General features: G+C 43.6%; 1 protein-coding gene across 6 annotated transcripts in view; it reads left to right on the top strand.

Moving 5' to 3' along the window:
• Window positions 1-3,032: 3,032 nt before the first annotated feature.
• HDAC11 (histone deacetylase 11) overlaps window positions 3,033-18,162 on the top strand; it is a 32,369-nt gene continuing 17,239 nt past the window's right edge. The window contains exons 1-4 of one of the 6 annotated variants that reach the window (XM_075432681.1): window positions 3,033-3,119; window positions 4,443-4,591; window positions 7,758-7,858; window positions 15,411-15,527. In XM_075432681.1, coding sequence (XP_075288796.1) covers window positions 3,118-3,119; window positions 4,443-4,591; window positions 7,758-7,858; window positions 15,411-15,527 — 369 coding nt within the window. In that variant the 5' untranslated portion in view covers window positions 3,033-3,117. Of the gene's footprint in view, window positions 3,120-3,342; window positions 3,457-4,122; window positions 4,142-4,442; window positions 4,592-7,757; window positions 7,859-15,410; window positions 15,528-18,162 lie in introns of those variants that run through there. The other 5 variants (XM_075432687.1, XM_075432683.1, XM_075432685.1 and 2 more) reach the window with 5 other exon arrangements.

The raw sequence follows: 18,162 nt of genomic DNA, 5'->3' as shown, positions 1-18,162 counted from the left end.
GGATGGCATCCCTTCCCTCCCGCGTGTCAACCACACCACACAGATCATCTTCTCATATTTGCTGCTGACTTACACTTGTTGCCCTGCTTTTCTAATTTGTAAAGAGAAGATTAGAACTCAGCAGAACTTTGAAAGGAAATACCTATCAGCCAAAAGTGTGGATTCAGCTATTCCACTACATTTTGTGAATGTATATTCATTTAAAAGTTTAGTACTTGTTTGGGTCTGATTTTTTTTTTTAAATCAAAATATTTCACTTATATGTATTTAAAATACAATTTCAGGACAGACTGACTTTTTTTTATAATTTCACTTTGTTTTAAATATTGCAATGCTGTAAAAAATAATGAGAACCCCAATTTTTCTTCAAAAAAAATTTTTTTTAAAGTGACAAGTGAAGTAAAAACGTCCTTATTTGCTCAGCACTGTTTCTTCTAACGTGCTGTAAGGTCTCCTAATCCATTTGCCTTGAAAAGTCTCCTCGCAGAAAACTGGAGGTCACAGAATGTCCAAAATCCAGCGCGGTCATTCTCTTGCGTATCTTGGGCCTAATTCATGAGAAAATAATTACCTCCCTACACAAAAAGATAAGACTGAACAACAATGTTATGCCCCATACGGCTTGTTTAGAGCTGTTAACTGCAGTAGGGTAATTGAGAGCCGTGAAACTCATTGTGGTGATGAAACTAGCTGTACATGTTTCCTCAGCTGGGCCGGACCTCGGCTGGGGTGAGGACTGCCCGCGTGCAAATGGCTTGCCCGTGTTCCGTGTCCACAACTGCCATTCCTTGGAATAGAAAGAGTAACAATCACAGAATGCCCAAATGGTAAATACGATAAATGATACATAAATAATATAATAATAATATAACACAAACGATATTTTTGAATTTATAATATCTTAAATAGTGTGTCCTACACTGAAAAAGGTACATGTCTTGATTGTATTTCTTTTTCTGCTGGAGACAAAAAGAACGGTACCCCAAGAAGAGCGAAGACGCATTCGCACAGCACTTCTTAGGGTGCGCCCTGGGTTCAGCTGGGACAGAGCGAATTTCCACAAGAAGCTGGAGGGGACACAGCCAGGACAGCTGAACCAAACTGGCATGCCGAGTTTCAGCATCCGTGCAGGGACAGGAACGACTCTCACACATTGGTGCAATGCACAGTCAGTTCACTTCATTGCTCCGCTTGCATGGTTATATACATTCTTCATATCTGCACATAAATCACGCGCTGTTCACGCACCCCATGTTCCCTTATGATTGGTAACTATGCACTAACGCCAATGGCAACAGGCCGCCTCCACGTCCTTGAACACATCTTGTTTTTGCTAACCCACATCATGTGCACTGTCAGCACTTTCTCAATGGCTATTCTTAGCTGCCCTTTCCAGCGGCCTGGTCAGTTATGCGAACTGTTTTGCTTAAGCGGCCTAGTCGTGCTAACTCTCAAGCTACATCGACCCCAACACTGGCCAAAGGGATATTCCATACAATGTGGCACCACGCTCAATAGATCCACGGGGGGAGTTGGCCGGGGGGCAGGGATCGCTGCTCCGGAAGGGGCTGGGCATCGGGTTCTGGTGGTGAGCAACTCCACTGCGCATCACTCGCTCTGTATATTCTTTTATTAGTATTATTATTTTTCTCTTCCTTTGCTGTCCTATTAGACCGTCTTCATATCAACCCATGAGTTTTAACTCTTTCCTCCGATTCTCTGCCCATCCCACTGAGGGGGCAGGAGTGAGCGAGCGGCCACGTGGTGCTTTGTTGCCAGCCAGGACTAAACCACGACGGGGTGCCTCCAAGAGAGCACATCCCTGCCACTGCCGCAGAAAGGAAAAGCTGCTGCCGCGGGGCCTGGTGGGAGCCGGCCTGCAGGTCAGGATCCAGCTTACTGTGGCAGAAGAGGAGGGAAATGAAAGCAACAAACATCACGGTTAGCTGGAACAGAGGAGCAGATGTTTTCACTTGATTTTCGGTGGTAAAAAAATGAATGACTAAGTAAACTTTCCATTTGGAGAAGTGTGGGTGTCACAGTTTAGATGCGAATGATTAATGGAAAAGCGCATACACAACCAATTTATGAAACTCCACAAGTATGGAAACTAGTCTGCAAATTTAAGTTGTTTAAAGCTTTAAATGAAAATGAAATAACAACACATTATATTGCATCTAGTTAACCAAACAAGACTGAAATGCTAATTAAGCACCAAGCATTCAGTAGCCAGTAAGCAGGAATAAAAGGTAGATATGCTGAACGAATACTGAGGCAAGTGCACAAAGGGCCAGAACAGAAAGAAATGTTAATTAAAAGATAATGTCAAAGGGACAGAATGTTTTCTTGGGATAACAGTACCCTGCTGCTAAAGAAATACCAAGGTGAAGTCCAGGCATCCATCAAAACTGAATGCCAAGCCAAAGCCAGCATATTTTAAGAAGAAAGACATTTATCTTGAACTCTCATAAAGAGACATTATTCCTCGTGAGAAAAGAGCGCTTCTGTACACCTGCCCTTGGTTTGATAGATATGGCTGCTTGCGATGGGCTGTTTGTCACGATGCTGTCATTGATTTAGCCGCGTATCTGCGCAAGAACCGTTTTTGGGTATATATTCAAGCACGATTAGTAAAGGACGCCTAGAAATCAGCTTTTGGCTGGAAACTAGCTTATTTCCTGCGTGCCTGAACGCAGGGATGGTGCTCCCGGGTGGATCTCGACCCGACAGAACTGCTCCCTTAGAGAGCATCACTATCGCACCTTTGGTTTCCTCACCCTCCCGCGGGCCTGCTCTGTCTCCACCTCGTTAATTTTATTTTATAACGAGAAGCCGCAGTTTCCTATCCAAAGGCACCGCGCGTGTGGAATCGCTTTGAGGCCCCGCGGCAGCCGGTATAAGCAGCCGAGCCCCGGGCTGGAACCCTTCCAGCCCCCGCAGCCCCAGACCGGCCGCTTCTCCCTGCGAGCCGCCGTCCCCGCCCGCCCCTCCGCCACCCCGCCCGCCGCCGGGACCGCGCAGCCTCCCTCCGCGCCTACGGGGCGGGGCCGCGGGGGCTGCCGGTGCCGGGCCGCCCCGACCCTGCGCGGCCTGGCCAGCGCCCGCTGACCCGGGGGGATGTGAGTACCGCGCCGGGCGGGGCCGGCACCGGCACAGGGCGGCGGGGGCCCGGAGGCGGGAGGCGGCTCTCGGGGCGGCGAGGGGCCTGCTCGGCTTCGGGCCCGGGGGCTGGGCCGCGGGGGGCGGCGGCCTGGGGCTGCCCCCGGGCGGGTGTGGGCGGTTCCGGGCGGCCAAAAGCGGCGCCGGGGGCAGCTGCCCCGCTCCCGGCCCGAGGCGGGCGGGAGGGCCCCGGGGCGGCGGGCCCGTCCCTCATTCCCCGCGGTGCCGAGGCCTTGCTGCCAGGCGGGGGGGGGCGGGCAGCCCTGGCTCCGTCTGCGGGGTGGGGGCCGCAGCCTGGTGAGACATCTCCGTGGTCTCCGTGTGTGGGTTGGTTGTGTCCTTGCTAGCTGGGCTTTGGATTCGGAGTGAAGCTGGAAATAAGGGGTTTCTGTTGCTATTGTTCACCTGACAAAGGACCCTCTGTGTGGGTTGCACAGCCCTTCGTGGGCTTCAGCTGAATTTCGGGGTGCGAGAGAGGCCCCAGCGGGGTCGGGGGCAGAGGCGGCTGGGTGGGCACGGGGTCACCCCTGGCGCTGGGCCCACGCCGGCGTCCAGCGTCCGCTGGCTGTGGGCGCTGGTGACCCAGGGCACGGCCGGGCCGGCGCTGGGGAGAGTGGAGGGCTCGGGGGAGCGGTGGCTGAGGGGTGCAGACGGGAGAGCGTGTGCCATGGCTGTACGCTGCGCAGGGGCGAAGCCAAGCCTCCTGGGAGCTGGGCACGGAATCCCCTGCTGCTCCCGGGAAAGGACCCTAGAAACCTTGCCAGCCTGGTGTTGTTCAAAGCAACGTGCGTAGGAGCAGTGGGGTTTGGTTCTTTTCAGTTTTTTGTTTGATGCAGGGTTTAAAATGTGAGGCTGGTAGTGTATTTGCTGACGGGTACGTTGTCGCTAAAGCCGGATGCACCTTCTGAGACAGAGGTGCTGCTTGATGACCTTGGGAAGACGAGGGGAGAAATGCAAATGTTTCCAGTAATTAACGCCAGCGGTGAGCTTCGTGTGCGGAATTCATTAATGTACTTTCTTCACTCTTCAGTTATTCTTTCTCTTCCCACTAGTGGTTAGTTCAAGAGTTTAACTCTACTGGCTGGAGGTGGGAGGTGTTGCTGGAGAGCAGTTAGACAGCCTGGTGTTTCCTTCAGTAGCCACGGGAAATAGCATCTTCAGGAGCAATTCCTGATGTAAAGTTGGTATTAATGCAGACACTAATTTGCGATTTTAGTGGAAAAACATTGGACTTTGTAAATAATTGCTAAAAATGGTGACTAGTTTGCTTTTTGCTTTCCAAGGCCTCACAGAACAGGGCTGTATGAGGATCCTCCATCAGCATGCTGGCCTATCATATATTCTCCAGACTACAACATCACATTCATGGGACTTGAGAAACTGCATCCATTTGATGCAGGGAAATGGGGAAAAGTCATCAATTTCTTAAAAGGTAAATTAACAGGAGTTGCCTCTTAGACCAATGTTTGCACAAAAGCTAATAGAATTTACATAGTTAATGCAGACTTATGTTAATAATTGCCGATATAATAGTGCCTGTACATTGTCATTGCTCATTGTGTAGATTTAAGTTACGGTCTTTAATCATATTTGAAATACTTTAGTATTTTTATATATTTGCAGACTTACATCTTAGCAAGTTAAATTGATTGTAGGATTTCTGAGGTGAGTTGGATGTCACGTGTTACACATTGTTGAAGATCTTGCATATGAAATATTGAAAGGATGGAATTGTGATGTTAGAGCAAACATCCTGCACTAGGGCTTTCCAATACAAAGGTTTGTTTCACAGTCTGTTGACAATGTATGTTCTAGCCCGCTCCACTGAATAAACCCACAGTTTTGGTTTTGGCTCAGCCGTGGTGTCTGTACAGCGAAACTCGTGAAATGTGATTGAAAATTCAAGCTCACTGAATGATTTGCTTTCCCCAGAGGTGTGGATAATACAGTAGAGTAGCTAGTTTGGTTCATTTCAGTCTGGCCCAGAGCATTGCAAGACTCCATAAACCTTTTTTTAAGGTAAGGAGAAACATGAGCATAGCAACATCTTAGACCATCTGAAAATATTCCTAGCCTTTGTGATTCAAATGAGAGCATGAAGTGAGCAGAATTCCATTGCTTGGCCTTTACAGCAAAGGTTAGTGTGGGATATTTGAGAACTGTTTCCACCCCTAAGGGAGCACGAAGAGTCTTGACTTTCAGCCTGGCCCGAGTTAGATGCAGAATGCTGGAGCCTTGTGGACGTAGCTCAGTGTGCCAAGTTTTGGTACTCAACAGATTTTTAATGATATGGAGACTTTCTTTCAGTTCTAGATTAATGTGTGAGAACAAGGTTTCCTTTAAGTTTCCTCTTGAGGATAGGTGCCTTTTGCAGTTCAAGTTTCTTCTTGCTTCTGAGGACCAAGCTTGGAAACAGAACACAAACTTCAGTTTTTGTAGCATTGAATGGAAAATCCTTCCTATGCTAGCTGCAAGCTTACAAAGGGTTCAGCTTGCAAGGCCTGAATTGCCCTTCGGGAGTACTGTGTCTGGCTGCCTATGGCCTTGTGCTTCCATTGCTTTACACCTGGTGTAACAAGAACTGGGACATTCCTTGTGGCTTGTGAAACTATGGGTGTTAATGACCGGCCTGCTGTGGGGTGTGACTTAGTTATTCAGCTTAGGCTGCAGACAGCCTGCTGGGAGGTGGTGCTTTTCGGGCTGAAAGATGAAGTGCAGCTTGTATAAATGCATTCTTTATCAACCTCAGGATATTATTCTGATAGTGTTTGGGAAGAGCTTTGAGACGCCACTGGCGACAGGCAGAGCTTTTTGTGATGGTGCTCGTTATTGCCATTCAAAGAAATTGGAAGTTGTAGGCAGAAATACATGAAGGAAGTAGAAATGTAAGAACCAAGGTTAGGATCAGGGCCTATAAAATCTTGGCATCTCTTCATCTAAAGTTTAAGCTTGCTCATCAAGTTAAACAAACAAACAAAAAAAAAAAACCCCAAAAAACAACAACAAAAACCCCCACCAAAACTGTTTCTCTTGCCAAGACGAAGGTTGCCTGAGAGCCAGGCCTTTTGCATTTACGAGGTCCTAATGGCTCCTTCAACTGATGATCTGTTGCAGTTAGGTGTTGCCCTTCTTACTTCAGGCTGCCTTGTGTTCATTTGACTGAGGGTAAACAAATTCTAACACTCCTTTTAGTAGAGTTTGGTATCTTCCCTCTAACAACCTTAAATAGTAAAGTCTTGGGTTCCATGACCGTTTTCTTTAATTAATCAAAACCTCTGCATTTCTGCTGCTTCTCTGTGTAGACTTCTCCTCTAGCTCTTTTCTGTGTGAAGTGTCTGCTCTTTATTCTCAGTCTTTCACAGAAAATTAGTTTTCCCAGTTGTTTTACTCTCCTTGCTTTGTAAAGCAGAAAGAAGCCACAGGATACCTCAGGGTGCTCCTATTATTCTCTGGCAACAGCTGACCTACCAGTTCCCAGTCATCTTCTAGAAGAGCACCAGTGAAAATCTCTCTACACTTACCTTCTCCTTCCTCAAGAATGGAATCGTTAGCAGTTTGGCTTTCTGTCTGACACTCAGGATGAATGAAATGTTTCTCAAGCCTCAGTCAGGAGAAACACATGCTTGCCAAAACAAATCTTGTTGCAGGTGCTGTTCTTGTATAACACTGCAGAACAAAATCTCTCCATTTGCCAGTTGTTTTCCTCCTTCTCCAAGTATGAAATTGGAGAAAAGGCAGAGTCAGAGAAGGCTGCAGCTGTGCAGCAGTTAAATATCAAAATTGGTCTGGGAAGGTCAGCATGGTTGTTGTTCGTAGTGGTCTTATGCACAGCGAGGTGGTTTTTCCGCACTGCTTGTCTGTCTTTGTTGACCCTGACTTGACTTTTCTGGCAGGTAGATCCAGATGTGTGCGTTCCCAGGTGCTGTCTTTGATCACATGCTGAAATGTTGGAGTGATATTTTGTAACTTGCTCTTATAAAGCTAGGCTTTACAATAAACTGTCTTTTGGTCTCTAAGGGGAAGAATTAATAGCTGATCATTGGTATTTCTTGAAATTAAATGGAGCTAGAGATGTGACAGAAATATCCTAATTAGGTGTAAGCATTCGCTTCCATGAACATCCAAGCAATTATTTTGTTTGAATTTTTTTTTTAATTCCCCTCTGGTTTAGGGAATTAAATACTAGTATCAACTGTGGAATTTCTGAAAGCATGTTAAGGAATATTTGATGGTATGAGCACCAAGATTTCCCCTGTGTATCAGGCCCTAGACTGTAAGGAGTCTTGTGATGCTTCTGTGTGTGTCCATCCTCTGTCATCACCTGGCTTTTCTTTCAGTTTAAACAAGTTACCGTGATTACACTCTGAAAACTTTCTGTAAACAGTATTTATCATATACACACTACCTTAATAACTTACATGTAGAGAGGGTATGTATTTGAAAAATTTGTAAACGCTGGGTAAACAACTTTTGTTTCAGTGATTTATATTACAGATGAAGTTATTACATCAAGGTCAAAGTAGCTTTTTTGGCAGGGTGGAATATGAGAAGTTGAGCGATGGTATACAATGCCAATTGTTATTTCTCTCCTGTTTCAGAAGAAAAACTAATTGCAGATGACTTGATTGTACAGGCGCGGGAAGCTACTGATGAAGATCTCTTGGTTGTTCACACAAGGCGCTACCTTAATAAATTAAAGGTGCTGTACTTATTAATGTGTTTCTCAAGCAAGCTGTATAGAACTAGTGTCAAAAGCAACATATCTACTAAATTTGTGATAGAATCGACTTCTACAGATTATAGAATGGTATATTTTGACAATGTTGATAACATCATTGAAAGAAAAACATAGAAATAGTAGGCAATTCACATGGAGGGGGGAAGGGGGGGGGGGGAGAGGCGGTGGGAGGAAGAGGGTCTACCGTGTTGTATAGGTGACCTGAAATAATATTTCAGGAAAGTTAAATGAACATAAGGAAAAATTAAATATTTGACTTGTAAATAATATTCTTCTTAGTACCAGGGTTTTAGTCTTCAAAAGTGCAAGTTTTGGTTTACTCTAGTGAAATATGGTTCTGAAATGGAGTACTTTATTGGATGTTTTTTAATGCAAGGATTTCTTTGTGGGTTTGGGGTTTATGCAATCTCAAAAGAACATCTGCCTAGGGATTCTGCTGGGGGGGGAAAGTACTGGCTCCATACTCAGACCCTGCCGGTATTGGTGGAATATGGAGGGAGCTGAAAGACCAGTGCAGGGGCATAACCTTGCGTGCTGGTTGTCTGCGAAGGTTCCCAGTACCAGCTCATACAGGATTACACATTCACAGGGGATGAAGAGCATTCGGTGGGTATTTCTAAATGAAAGATCCAGTTGTTAAATGTCAACGTAATTTAAAACATAAACGGGCGAAATCTCTGTTTCTGAATACATTTGGTCATCTGTGGGTGGAATTAGATAGTAGGTGAGTGCAGGTGACATTGCTTTTGTTTTGCAACTCTTTACTTGGAGGGCAGAGAAGGGATTTGTGTGAGAAATAATCTTCCATTTCAAAGTTGAAAAGACATTGTCTTTGAGTCATCTTTGCCCTTCCACAGTGAAAGAGTCCTTGTGTTGCTATTTCTGGAATGATTCATTTTTCGGTGTAAGGGATCTATTATTTGTGTGAACTTTTTTCACTCTTGCTCCTTTTCTGAGCGCTCCTGCGCATCTTCATTCTGTGCTAGAAAGTTACATGCAATTTCATACATGATTAGGTTTGATCTTATTGCAGCTATTCTTGATATTGAGCTTTTAATTCCATAGAACCACCCACCTCTTTTTACTGAATCACTTATTTGAAGCAGGGCATAGTGTGCATAGCTCAGTTTGGAATGTCGTCATAATATTGTTTGTACCTACAGGATGGCTTCACAGGGAGTTGTCTGTAGAACTTGTGTCTTGGTGTTCAGAACCAGCACCGTCGTGTGCATTCGGGTGTGATTAGCTGTGCATCTCTCGTTCCCCTTTTCTTGTGAGCGTATTTCCTGCAGCTGTAGAAACTGGAAGACGTTGTGTTGGTCATGCCAGCAAATTGCTGCCAAGCAGCAAAGATAAAAGTGCTTAGCAGCAAATGAAAACTAGCGTGGTGATGCAGTGAAAAGTCAGAGTTGAAGACTCAATAGTCGGCAGACTATTAAGCAGATATTCTTTATTATGGTGCCGGGCACTCGGGGGATCTCTCCTCCAAACATGTGCACTGAAGAGACACAGTTACTAGGTATTTATGCTATGTTAACATACATATTAATTACACTTCCAAGAAATGCTTATCATAGTAATGGTTTTTCCGAGAGCTCAATGTAGGTGTTAATGTCCTTCCATAGTTGGGGGGGGTCTTGAGATCATCTTGCAGCCTCCTTATCTGTGTAATTTGCATACTTGTTCTCCCAAGGCCTAAAGGGATTATTCAGGTGTCTCTTATCTTAGAACCTTCCCAATTATTCACAAAGAGCCAAGACTTGTTTTGGTTGTGCAATGATTCTGACCACCTGAAGTGATAACATCCCCTATACGTTACATTTGTTACATTCACAGTTATCAGTGGCTAGACATGAAAAGGCTGTGGGCATCCTCTGTATTGCCTTATCCAATGTCCGCTGTGCTATTTTTTTTTCTTTTAATTCAGACAAATACAGATCTACCAATGAATGGCCTAAATGACTAAAGATCAGCTCTGAAGACTGCAAAGGTGCTTGTGTTTCTGGGGATGCCCAGGTCTCTTAAAATAATGGCTCACTTGAGTATTCTTCATTTAAAATTTGGGCATGAATTTGGTAGGAAATTCCATATACTTGCAAGAAAAGGTGATGGTTGGTGTCTTAGCAGCAGTTGAAGAAGCTGAGGGAGGTTGGTTGTAAAGAAACAGAATGGTATGCACAAAGTAGATGAGACAGGGCTGGAAATGAGTTCTGTGTGGGAAGGCAGGAAGGGTCTCCCTGTTTCCCTTGTTTAGGTGACATGACCAGTCCTTGGAACAAAGTTTGGCCTTTTGAATTGAGGTGATTCCCCCTGTTATTCCTTTGAAGAGTTTAGGTCTCTAAGGTAATGACTGGACTTTGGAAAAGTACTGCAAGCAGATTATCCACTTAGTGCCTTTTTCTAGTATTATGTAAAATAGTGAATTTCCTGCGTATTGGCATTCTGAAATTTTGGAAGGAGCTGTGCAATGAGGTTAAAGCTAGTTTCACACTACAGAAGTCTTTCACTTGAACCATGTTTAACTGTGAGAAGATCTGTCCTAACATATGTGAGTGAATACTGAAATGCAAGTGATGAGGACGATGCTTAAGTGTCAGTGGAATGCAACATGTGCTTTCTGAAAGTGTTCTGAAGCAGGCGATCAACCAATTGAACTTACAAATTTTAATGGTTTATATATTGTCAAATTATGTAGGTTTGAAAATTAAAAGTGAATAATTTTATTACAAATGTTAATTTTTATGCCTAGTGAAAAGTTGGTCGATGTGATTATAGGGAGTGTAGTGTGGTGCTTGTGTGCTTTGACTCTGGCCCAGTTGCTTGTGAGCATCTGCTAGGAGACCAGAGGGACCTGCCAGCGTCGTGTGGTGGTGTGGGCAGCGTGCTGGGGAAGGCGGTGGGCCTCTTGGGAGGGATGGCCGTGCCAGCAGGCGCACAAAACAGTCGGTTCAGCCTGTGGTGCTTGTGGCTGCTTGAGGTGTTCAGGTAAACCAGCACAGAACGTGTCTTAGGCTGTGTGCACTGCGTTAGCGAGCAGATGTGACGCGGTGGCTGAAAGCGTGGGCGTTTGGTTTGGGTAAAACGAGCATCTTTCGCAGCTCTGTGGAGAGGGACCTGGGAGTGCTGGTGGACGACAGGTTGACTGCCAAGAAGTCCAGTGGGATCCTGGGGTGCATCAAGAGGAGTGTGGCCAGCAGGTCGAGGGAGGTTCTCCTCCCCCTCTGCTCTGCCCTAGTGAGGCCCCATCTGCAGTGCTGTGTCCAGTTCTGGGCTCCCCAGTTCAAGAAAGATGAGGAGCTACTGGAGAGAGTCCAGCGGAGGGCTACGAGGATGGTGAGGGGACTGGAGCATCTCTCCTATGAGGAGAGGCTGAGGGAGCTGGGCTTGTTCAGCCTGCAGGGATACCTAATAAATGCTTCTAAATATCTGCAGGGTGGGTGTCAGGAGGACGGGGCCAGACTCTGTTCAGTGGTGCCCAGCGACAGGACAAGGGGCAACGGGCACAAACTGAAGCAGAGGAAGCTCCAGCTGAACCCGAGGAAGAACTTCTTCCCTCTGAGGGTGACGGAGCCCTGGCCCAGGCTGCCCAGGGAGGCTGTGGAGTCTCCTTCTCTGGAGATATTCCAGCCCCGCCTGGACGCGGTGCTGTGCAGCCTGCTCTGGGTGACCCTGCTTGGGCAGGGGGTTGGGCTGGGTGACCCACAGAGGGCCCTGCCAACCCCGACCATTCTGTCATTCTGTGAAATTCCCCTGCCCACTTCCTCGGTGCATGCAGTGCCTGTGCTGCCGTCCGTTGTCTGTTTGCTCCTGACGCTGTGCTTTTTCATTGTTTAATTTTTTTTCAGACTTCATTGGTGAAAAATTTATGGAGGTGAGCAGTGGTTTGCTGTAAAATGTGAATTTAAAAGGTCATGAGAGCAGATAAATGGATTTGATCCTTTTTACCTAAATTTTCTTGTAAATGTTAAAGTGTCAAGTAAAGGTTTGTAGGAATATATGAAAATGTTATTTTAAAGGTAATGGTATTTGAGTGTGTTTGGAGAAAATGCTGAACAAGGATACTTAGTCACGGGGAGCAAGGTTTGGCAGGTGTCAGTACTTACACCGCTGTGCAAGTGGAGTAGGGCATTCTTTGTAGCTAAAGCAGCTAGTAAACCTTTTGAGGTAATGTTTGGTTGAACAGTGATTTGTCTCTTTCCTTTTAATATTTCCGAGTTACCGGGTGGGAGACTGATGCACCAAAATTGGGTTTTGGCTAGTTGGTGTTCTTGGGGGTGTCACCTGGCTGTCAATGGCTTCTGCCAGCGCAGTGCTTTATTCCTAATGCTAACAGTGCATTGGCACCTTGACCTGGAAATCTGTGTGAAAATCACAGGCTTCGGACTCTCCTTTATGATTTTACCTTATGTTAATTCAAGCTCAAAACCTCCTTTCTTCGTCCGTTGAAGATGGACCTGAATAGCTCTGTCCCAGGCAACCTTCTGCATATAAAATCATGTTAGTTGCTTGGTGTGGGATGAAGAAGTCCGTGAGTTTTGTCTTGAGGCTGGGACTAGCTCCAAGAACTTATCAAAGATTTAAGCACAGTTTAAATTTAGAAGTTGAAGAACAAAATTGCATATTTAAAAAAAAAATTGACGTGGTGTTGGCTGTTTTAAAATGCTGGAATGCAATGAGTGAATAACATAAAAGGCAACGCATCAGAGGTTGGTTTTGATCGTTAATGTGCTGTTTGTATTAATCCAGGATGTATCAGCATAAAAGCAACTACTTTAGCTGTATCTTCCTACTATTAGTTTTTTCACTTTAAATTTTAGTCCTTGAACGCTAATAATTTGAAATAATTTGTAAAGTCATTTAACCTTACTAAGAAGATTTTTTTTATAGGTGAGGAATTAATACTGTTTCATAAGTACAGTCCTACAAGAATATCCTCATTAAATGTATATGTTATTATAGAGTTTGGGTGGCTTAAGCAAGGCAAATTAAGAACTCTTGAAGTTGTTTGGGGGTGGGGGGTGTGTTCATTTTGGGGGTTTTTTTTGGGTGTACTATCTTGGTGCAGTGTTACGCTTGGCTACATTTAATGATACTGCCTAGTAGTTAATTTGGTAGGAGGCATGTATTAAAGGAAATATACCTGGTTAAGGGTTAGCCGGACTGCTTTACTCCTGTGAAGAAAACAGGGAGGGATATTTTTTTAAAATTGAAACTTAGATTGATACGTTGAATTGTTTACCCAAAACAGAGGAAGGTAATAATTAAAAAAACTTATGATAAGAGCGACAGAAATAAAGGAGTTAAATGGAGTTTGGAAAGAGTGAGTGAAGGCATGTTATTGAATAGTGTTTATGTATGATTATTACTCTTCCCTGAATCCAAACAAAGTTCTAAGTTCTGTTAAGTTACATAATTACATCTCTACAAAGCTCTACTACAGAATCAGTAATTTGGTGGTGGCTGAGTGAGAGCAAGTATCTACCAAAAGAAGTAGTAATTGATATTATTCTGATATATGCAATCTGAATGCAAACAACAGTGATTTTTTTTTTATCAAAATTTGAAGGGCTTGTTGTCTATCAAAAGAACCTAATATGTGGAAAGACTTGTGTTATAGAAGCTACCTGACGGCCTGGAAATCATAATTTAGTCATTTTTTTTAATATTAAAATTATTTTTTTTACTACATGAAGAAGTATAGAATTATATAAAACCATTTCCTTTTGATTTCTCTTTCGAGTATATACATAGCTTCAAGGGCAGTTTATTGCAGGACAAGTTGGAAACCAGAATCAGCACAATGAAGAAAAATAGCGCAAAGCTGCCCACAGTTTGGGGCAATACACCTCTCAGTTATCGTGGTGTCTTGAGGGGCATTTTCATTAGTCCGTAGCTGCTTTCTTGAACCCCAAGACTTTCCTCACAGCCAGACTTTTCCCCCAGATGGCAGGGATGGTGTAATCACAGCAAGGGACGAAGGCTGAAGCCGTGCTGCCTTTGGGCTTGGCGCCTGGGCTGCGAATAGGAAGCGTTGCTGGCTCTGTGCTCGCACCACGGATGGGCTCCTTCCTTTCGCTGAAGCCCCTGCAGCAGCCTGTCTGTTGATGGGCGTCTTTATCGCTCCCACTTCTTCCAGCTGCGATTAGATTTTTTTAAAACTGTTAAAACTTTCTGAAATTCTATGATCATCGTTCACATTAGAACCCAAAATTTCTTTTCTCCAGGTGTGACCTTTTCAGTTCCATTTTAGAACAGCAGGACTGAATCTAGTTTTTTACATTATGCTTGTTTAAAAGCTAGAACGTCTTGCAAAAGGACTTTATCAAGATTGACTATTACCAAATAGTTAAAGCACTTTGTGATTGATGGAGAGTCGATAGTATGGTAACAGAATAATGCCTTAGAAATATGAAAGTAGTAAGAGCTTAAAATGAACTCTTGACATCATATAGTTAGTACTTAAGAACTTCACAAGTAGTGCCACCCCTCCACCCCACCCAGTAGGACTTTGTGGTTGTAACATTGATAACTGGGAAGCCGGAGTAGCTTGAAGTGTTTTTGAGTAGCTTAACTTTGGTGAAAACTGACCGCTTGTACTTCCGGCCTTCCTCTCGCTTGTAAACAGACAGCGAACAGCGGTCAGGCAACACAGGTGCTGAATCTTGTCAAGTTTTCTAATGTCGAAGAAAATAGGATCTATTCAGAATCTTTGTACAGGGCGTCAAATTTGTAATTCTGAGTACCTGAGTGTTTCAGTATTGGAAGAAGAGGTATATTCTTGCTCATGGCTTACACTTTGAAATGTATTTAGAAGTGTTATCGCTGGTAGCAATGTTAGTACAAGTTCTTTGAAGTAATCTATGTGTTTGCAAAAAAAGAATTTACATATTGCAAATATTTTGTGTTCTAACCTTCAAATCATATTCTTGATGCTATGACTTTTTAACACGTTTCCTTGAAACATTTTCCAGAAGTGTTTAATATGCTAAATGATTTTTAATCAGTTTGCCATGCTAAAATTTGCACTGTGCGTTTGCTTCACTATTTGAACTTCTTTGTTGAGTTGTCTGTTTTTGTTTTTCCTTTCTCCTTGGTATATCCCTTTGACTTGACATGGGAAAAGATATTTTAGGTTTGAACAATATATCAGGCGTAGCTTGCTATTAATACTGCTGAAGGACATTTTGCAATTCTTCCTCCCAATCCCAGGGATATTAGATTTTCTGAAATAGTAGCTTGCTGAATAATTGCTGATTTATTACCATTTGATACTAAACTCTGAAAAAGTTAGTGATGGTGGTTGAAAGTGGTGATTCTTCTAGTTAACAACTTGAGGATGAACCTATTTGGAGGTTTCTAAGAAGGAATGTTGTGGTCACCTTCATCTAAAAATATTAAAAATCTTGCTAAGGACCTGTGAGCTCCTTTTCAGAAAGTAACAGCTGATGAGAATTCTAAATGTCATCTTTAAGACAGGCTACATTAATTGGAACTTTTTTCCCCTGCCTTGCAGTGGTCATTTGTTGTGGCTACAATCACAGAAATTCCACCGGTTGCCTTTCTTCCCAATTTCGTTGTTCAGAGAAAAGTTTTGAAACCCCTGCGAACCCAGACAGGAGGAACAATAATGGTAAGGTGCTCTTGATTCACTTCTGCCGTGTTTGAATTTACTGATCAAAGCTCTGTAAACCTGGGAGCTGTGAGATTTTGTGTCACTCCGAGGCTTCAGCCCCGGAGGCCTGTAGAGAGGCGAGTTAGTGTACAGTCCAAAGCGAGAGCGAAGTCTGCGGCTCGTTAGCAGCTGCCGAGGTGGAGGACATGCCTGACTTGATGGTCCTGCAGAAGCGGGAGGGACAGACGGTAAGGGGCAGCCTGGGCAAGCAGTGCTAGATCTGGCAGGACTTACAGCACATACAGAAACTGAATTAGTTTTGAACAGCGTTCAAATACAGGCTAATTCTAGGAATGGGAGGTGTCAAAACTGATCATGTAGAAGCTGTTCTTAAAGCACGGGTTTGTCAAATGGCCTTGGCACTGTATGGGAAGAGAGGCGTGGTTTGGCTGCTAGATAAATATTTAAATTTAATAATCGTACCACCTTGTTCGTTTTAATGATTAAAGTTAGTTTAGCTACTTTTTCTATTGTAAATACTACATAAGCAGCTCAGCCGAACTCGAGTGGGACATAGCTTGTTTCACCTTAACAGAGTTGTTTTCTAATTAGTTAAATGAGTGCGCTGGTTAGAAGGGCTGCGTAAGTGTCGCCAGACACTTTATTTTGCCTGAGAATTGCCCTTAGACATGTTGAGGAAGTAGGAGGAAAGAAAACAGTTAATAGCTGGAGCCAGGAATGAGTTATTTAAACTGTATATTGAGGAAAAGATGCCTTCATAATTGTAAACCAGTAACTAATGGAACTGTTTCTGCCTGTTTTATCATTCCATGTCGTATTAGAGCTGAAGTTCAGAAACTGTACAGCATGGTGCTGGGAGATGATGGTAACAGTCCCAATCTGTCTTTGCAGGAACTGAGCTGTAACAGTTACATAAATCAAAGACAAAGAATCCTGTCTGAAACTATTAATACTATGGTGCAAATAGATGTTTGTTGCATTTTAGCTGCACTTCCTGAAGGTCGCTGTTACAGTGGGTCCGTGTGAAAAGGGTAGATGCCCATATTGCTTTTTCAGTATCTATTTGAAGCCAGTTATTGAAGAGCACTGTTCTGTGGGTTGGCAAACCTGTCAGGGTACGTCTGTGCCAGATATGAGAATACAATTTATTGCAACCACTAGCTATTAAAGGTGAGCAAGGCTGGGAAGCCGCATATGAATGATGAAGTAATGGCATTCTTCTCAGAAATAGGCTAGCAGGTAGCTTCCCATTACTCTCAGCAGAAATGTAGATACTTAGTAATCTGTTCAGTGGAATCGAAGCTTCTTATTTTTAAATGCTTACCTTCACGAGTGTATCAAGAATTCATTAAAGACATAGATAATATAAAGAGCTCTTCTGTGACTAGTGTATAAAAGGTAGTGCAGAATGGTTTTTGGAAACGGTGAGCAGCGTTGAATCTGTTGGGGTGTCACCTATGAGAATGATGTGAGCGAGCCCAAAAGTTCAGTGAAGCAGTTCTCCCAAGTCATCTTTGATTTCGTGGGGCTGATGTGAGGTTAACTGTGCTACTGTCATTTGTGTGTATAAGTGGATCCGGGCGCTGTAAGGTTTCAGTCCTCCTGGGTTTTGCTATGGGAAATGAAAGCAGAGCCATTTGTTACCAGATTTTAAGGCAAGATGAAACATCCTGCTTTTCCGTTGTATTTACTTTTTCAATGATAGAATTACTTGGTGCCGGAATTTTCTTTATTGGAAAAAACCAGCAATTTCATTCAGTATTTTAGTACTCTGTTGTTAAATCTGTGTCCTGTCCAGCTGCTGGATTTGCAAATGTGTATGTAAAAGTAACTTTGTGCCAGTTACTAGTTTTTTTGTGTCAAAAGGTAGTAGAGAAAGGAATAGAGTGGACTGGACAACTTGTGACTGTGCTTAAATATCTACTGCTCAGATTCAGAAACATTTTCTAACAGTGCAATTTAGCTGTTCTAAGCATGTCATCTTAACTCTCTTTGTAATTTCTAAAACACTGGTCATAGATATTTAAAAGTCTGGAGCTTTTCAAAAAGTTTGAGCATATCATCATGTTTGAGCTATGTTGCAAACTGGTGCATTTTATGATTTCTAGTGGGGAATGTAGTACTTCCATAATGTAACTTCATGGTGCTGCGAAGTACTCGGAATCGTTGAAACAGGTGTCGACATACATATGCATGTGATTAGAAAAGTCTTGTTTGTGGTTGGAGGAAAAGGTGAGAGTCGTGATCGTAGCAGAGGAGTAGCAAAGGAAGATTTCCAGAAAGTTTTCAGACATGGGGCTAGTGGAGGGTACGATCAACAAGTCACCTCCTTGAGGCTGACGTTTTCTGTGTGAAGCGAGTTAACTGCTGCTCATTGCTCTGAGCTGTTAAATAAAAATGGCCAGTGGTTTCTTCCTAAATCATGAGGATAATAGTGAGTCCTGTGACGTTTACCGTGCTTCGGTATCCTTGCATGTTCCTGAGTCTCTGGTTTTAATTCAGGCTTGTGAGTAGCAAATGGCTTTCTCCTATAAAATAGAAGTTACGTGTATCCTGCCCACCTTGCACTGTTTCTCCAGCTATTGGTGTTCTTGCCTCTTAAATCTCGCTTCCTAATTCTGCTTTAATTCTC

Source organism: Opisthocomus hoazin, chromosome 11, assembly GCF_030867145.1.
Source record: "Opisthocomus hoazin isolate bOpiHoa1 chromosome 11, bOpiHoa1.hap1, whole genome shotgun sequence".
Classification (NCBI taxonomy): Eukaryota; Metazoa; Chordata; class Aves; order Opisthocomiformes; family Opisthocomidae; genus Opisthocomus; species Opisthocomus hoazin.
Note: the sequence above shows the minus strand (reverse complement) of the source record. Positions and strands in the feature narration are given on the sequence as shown.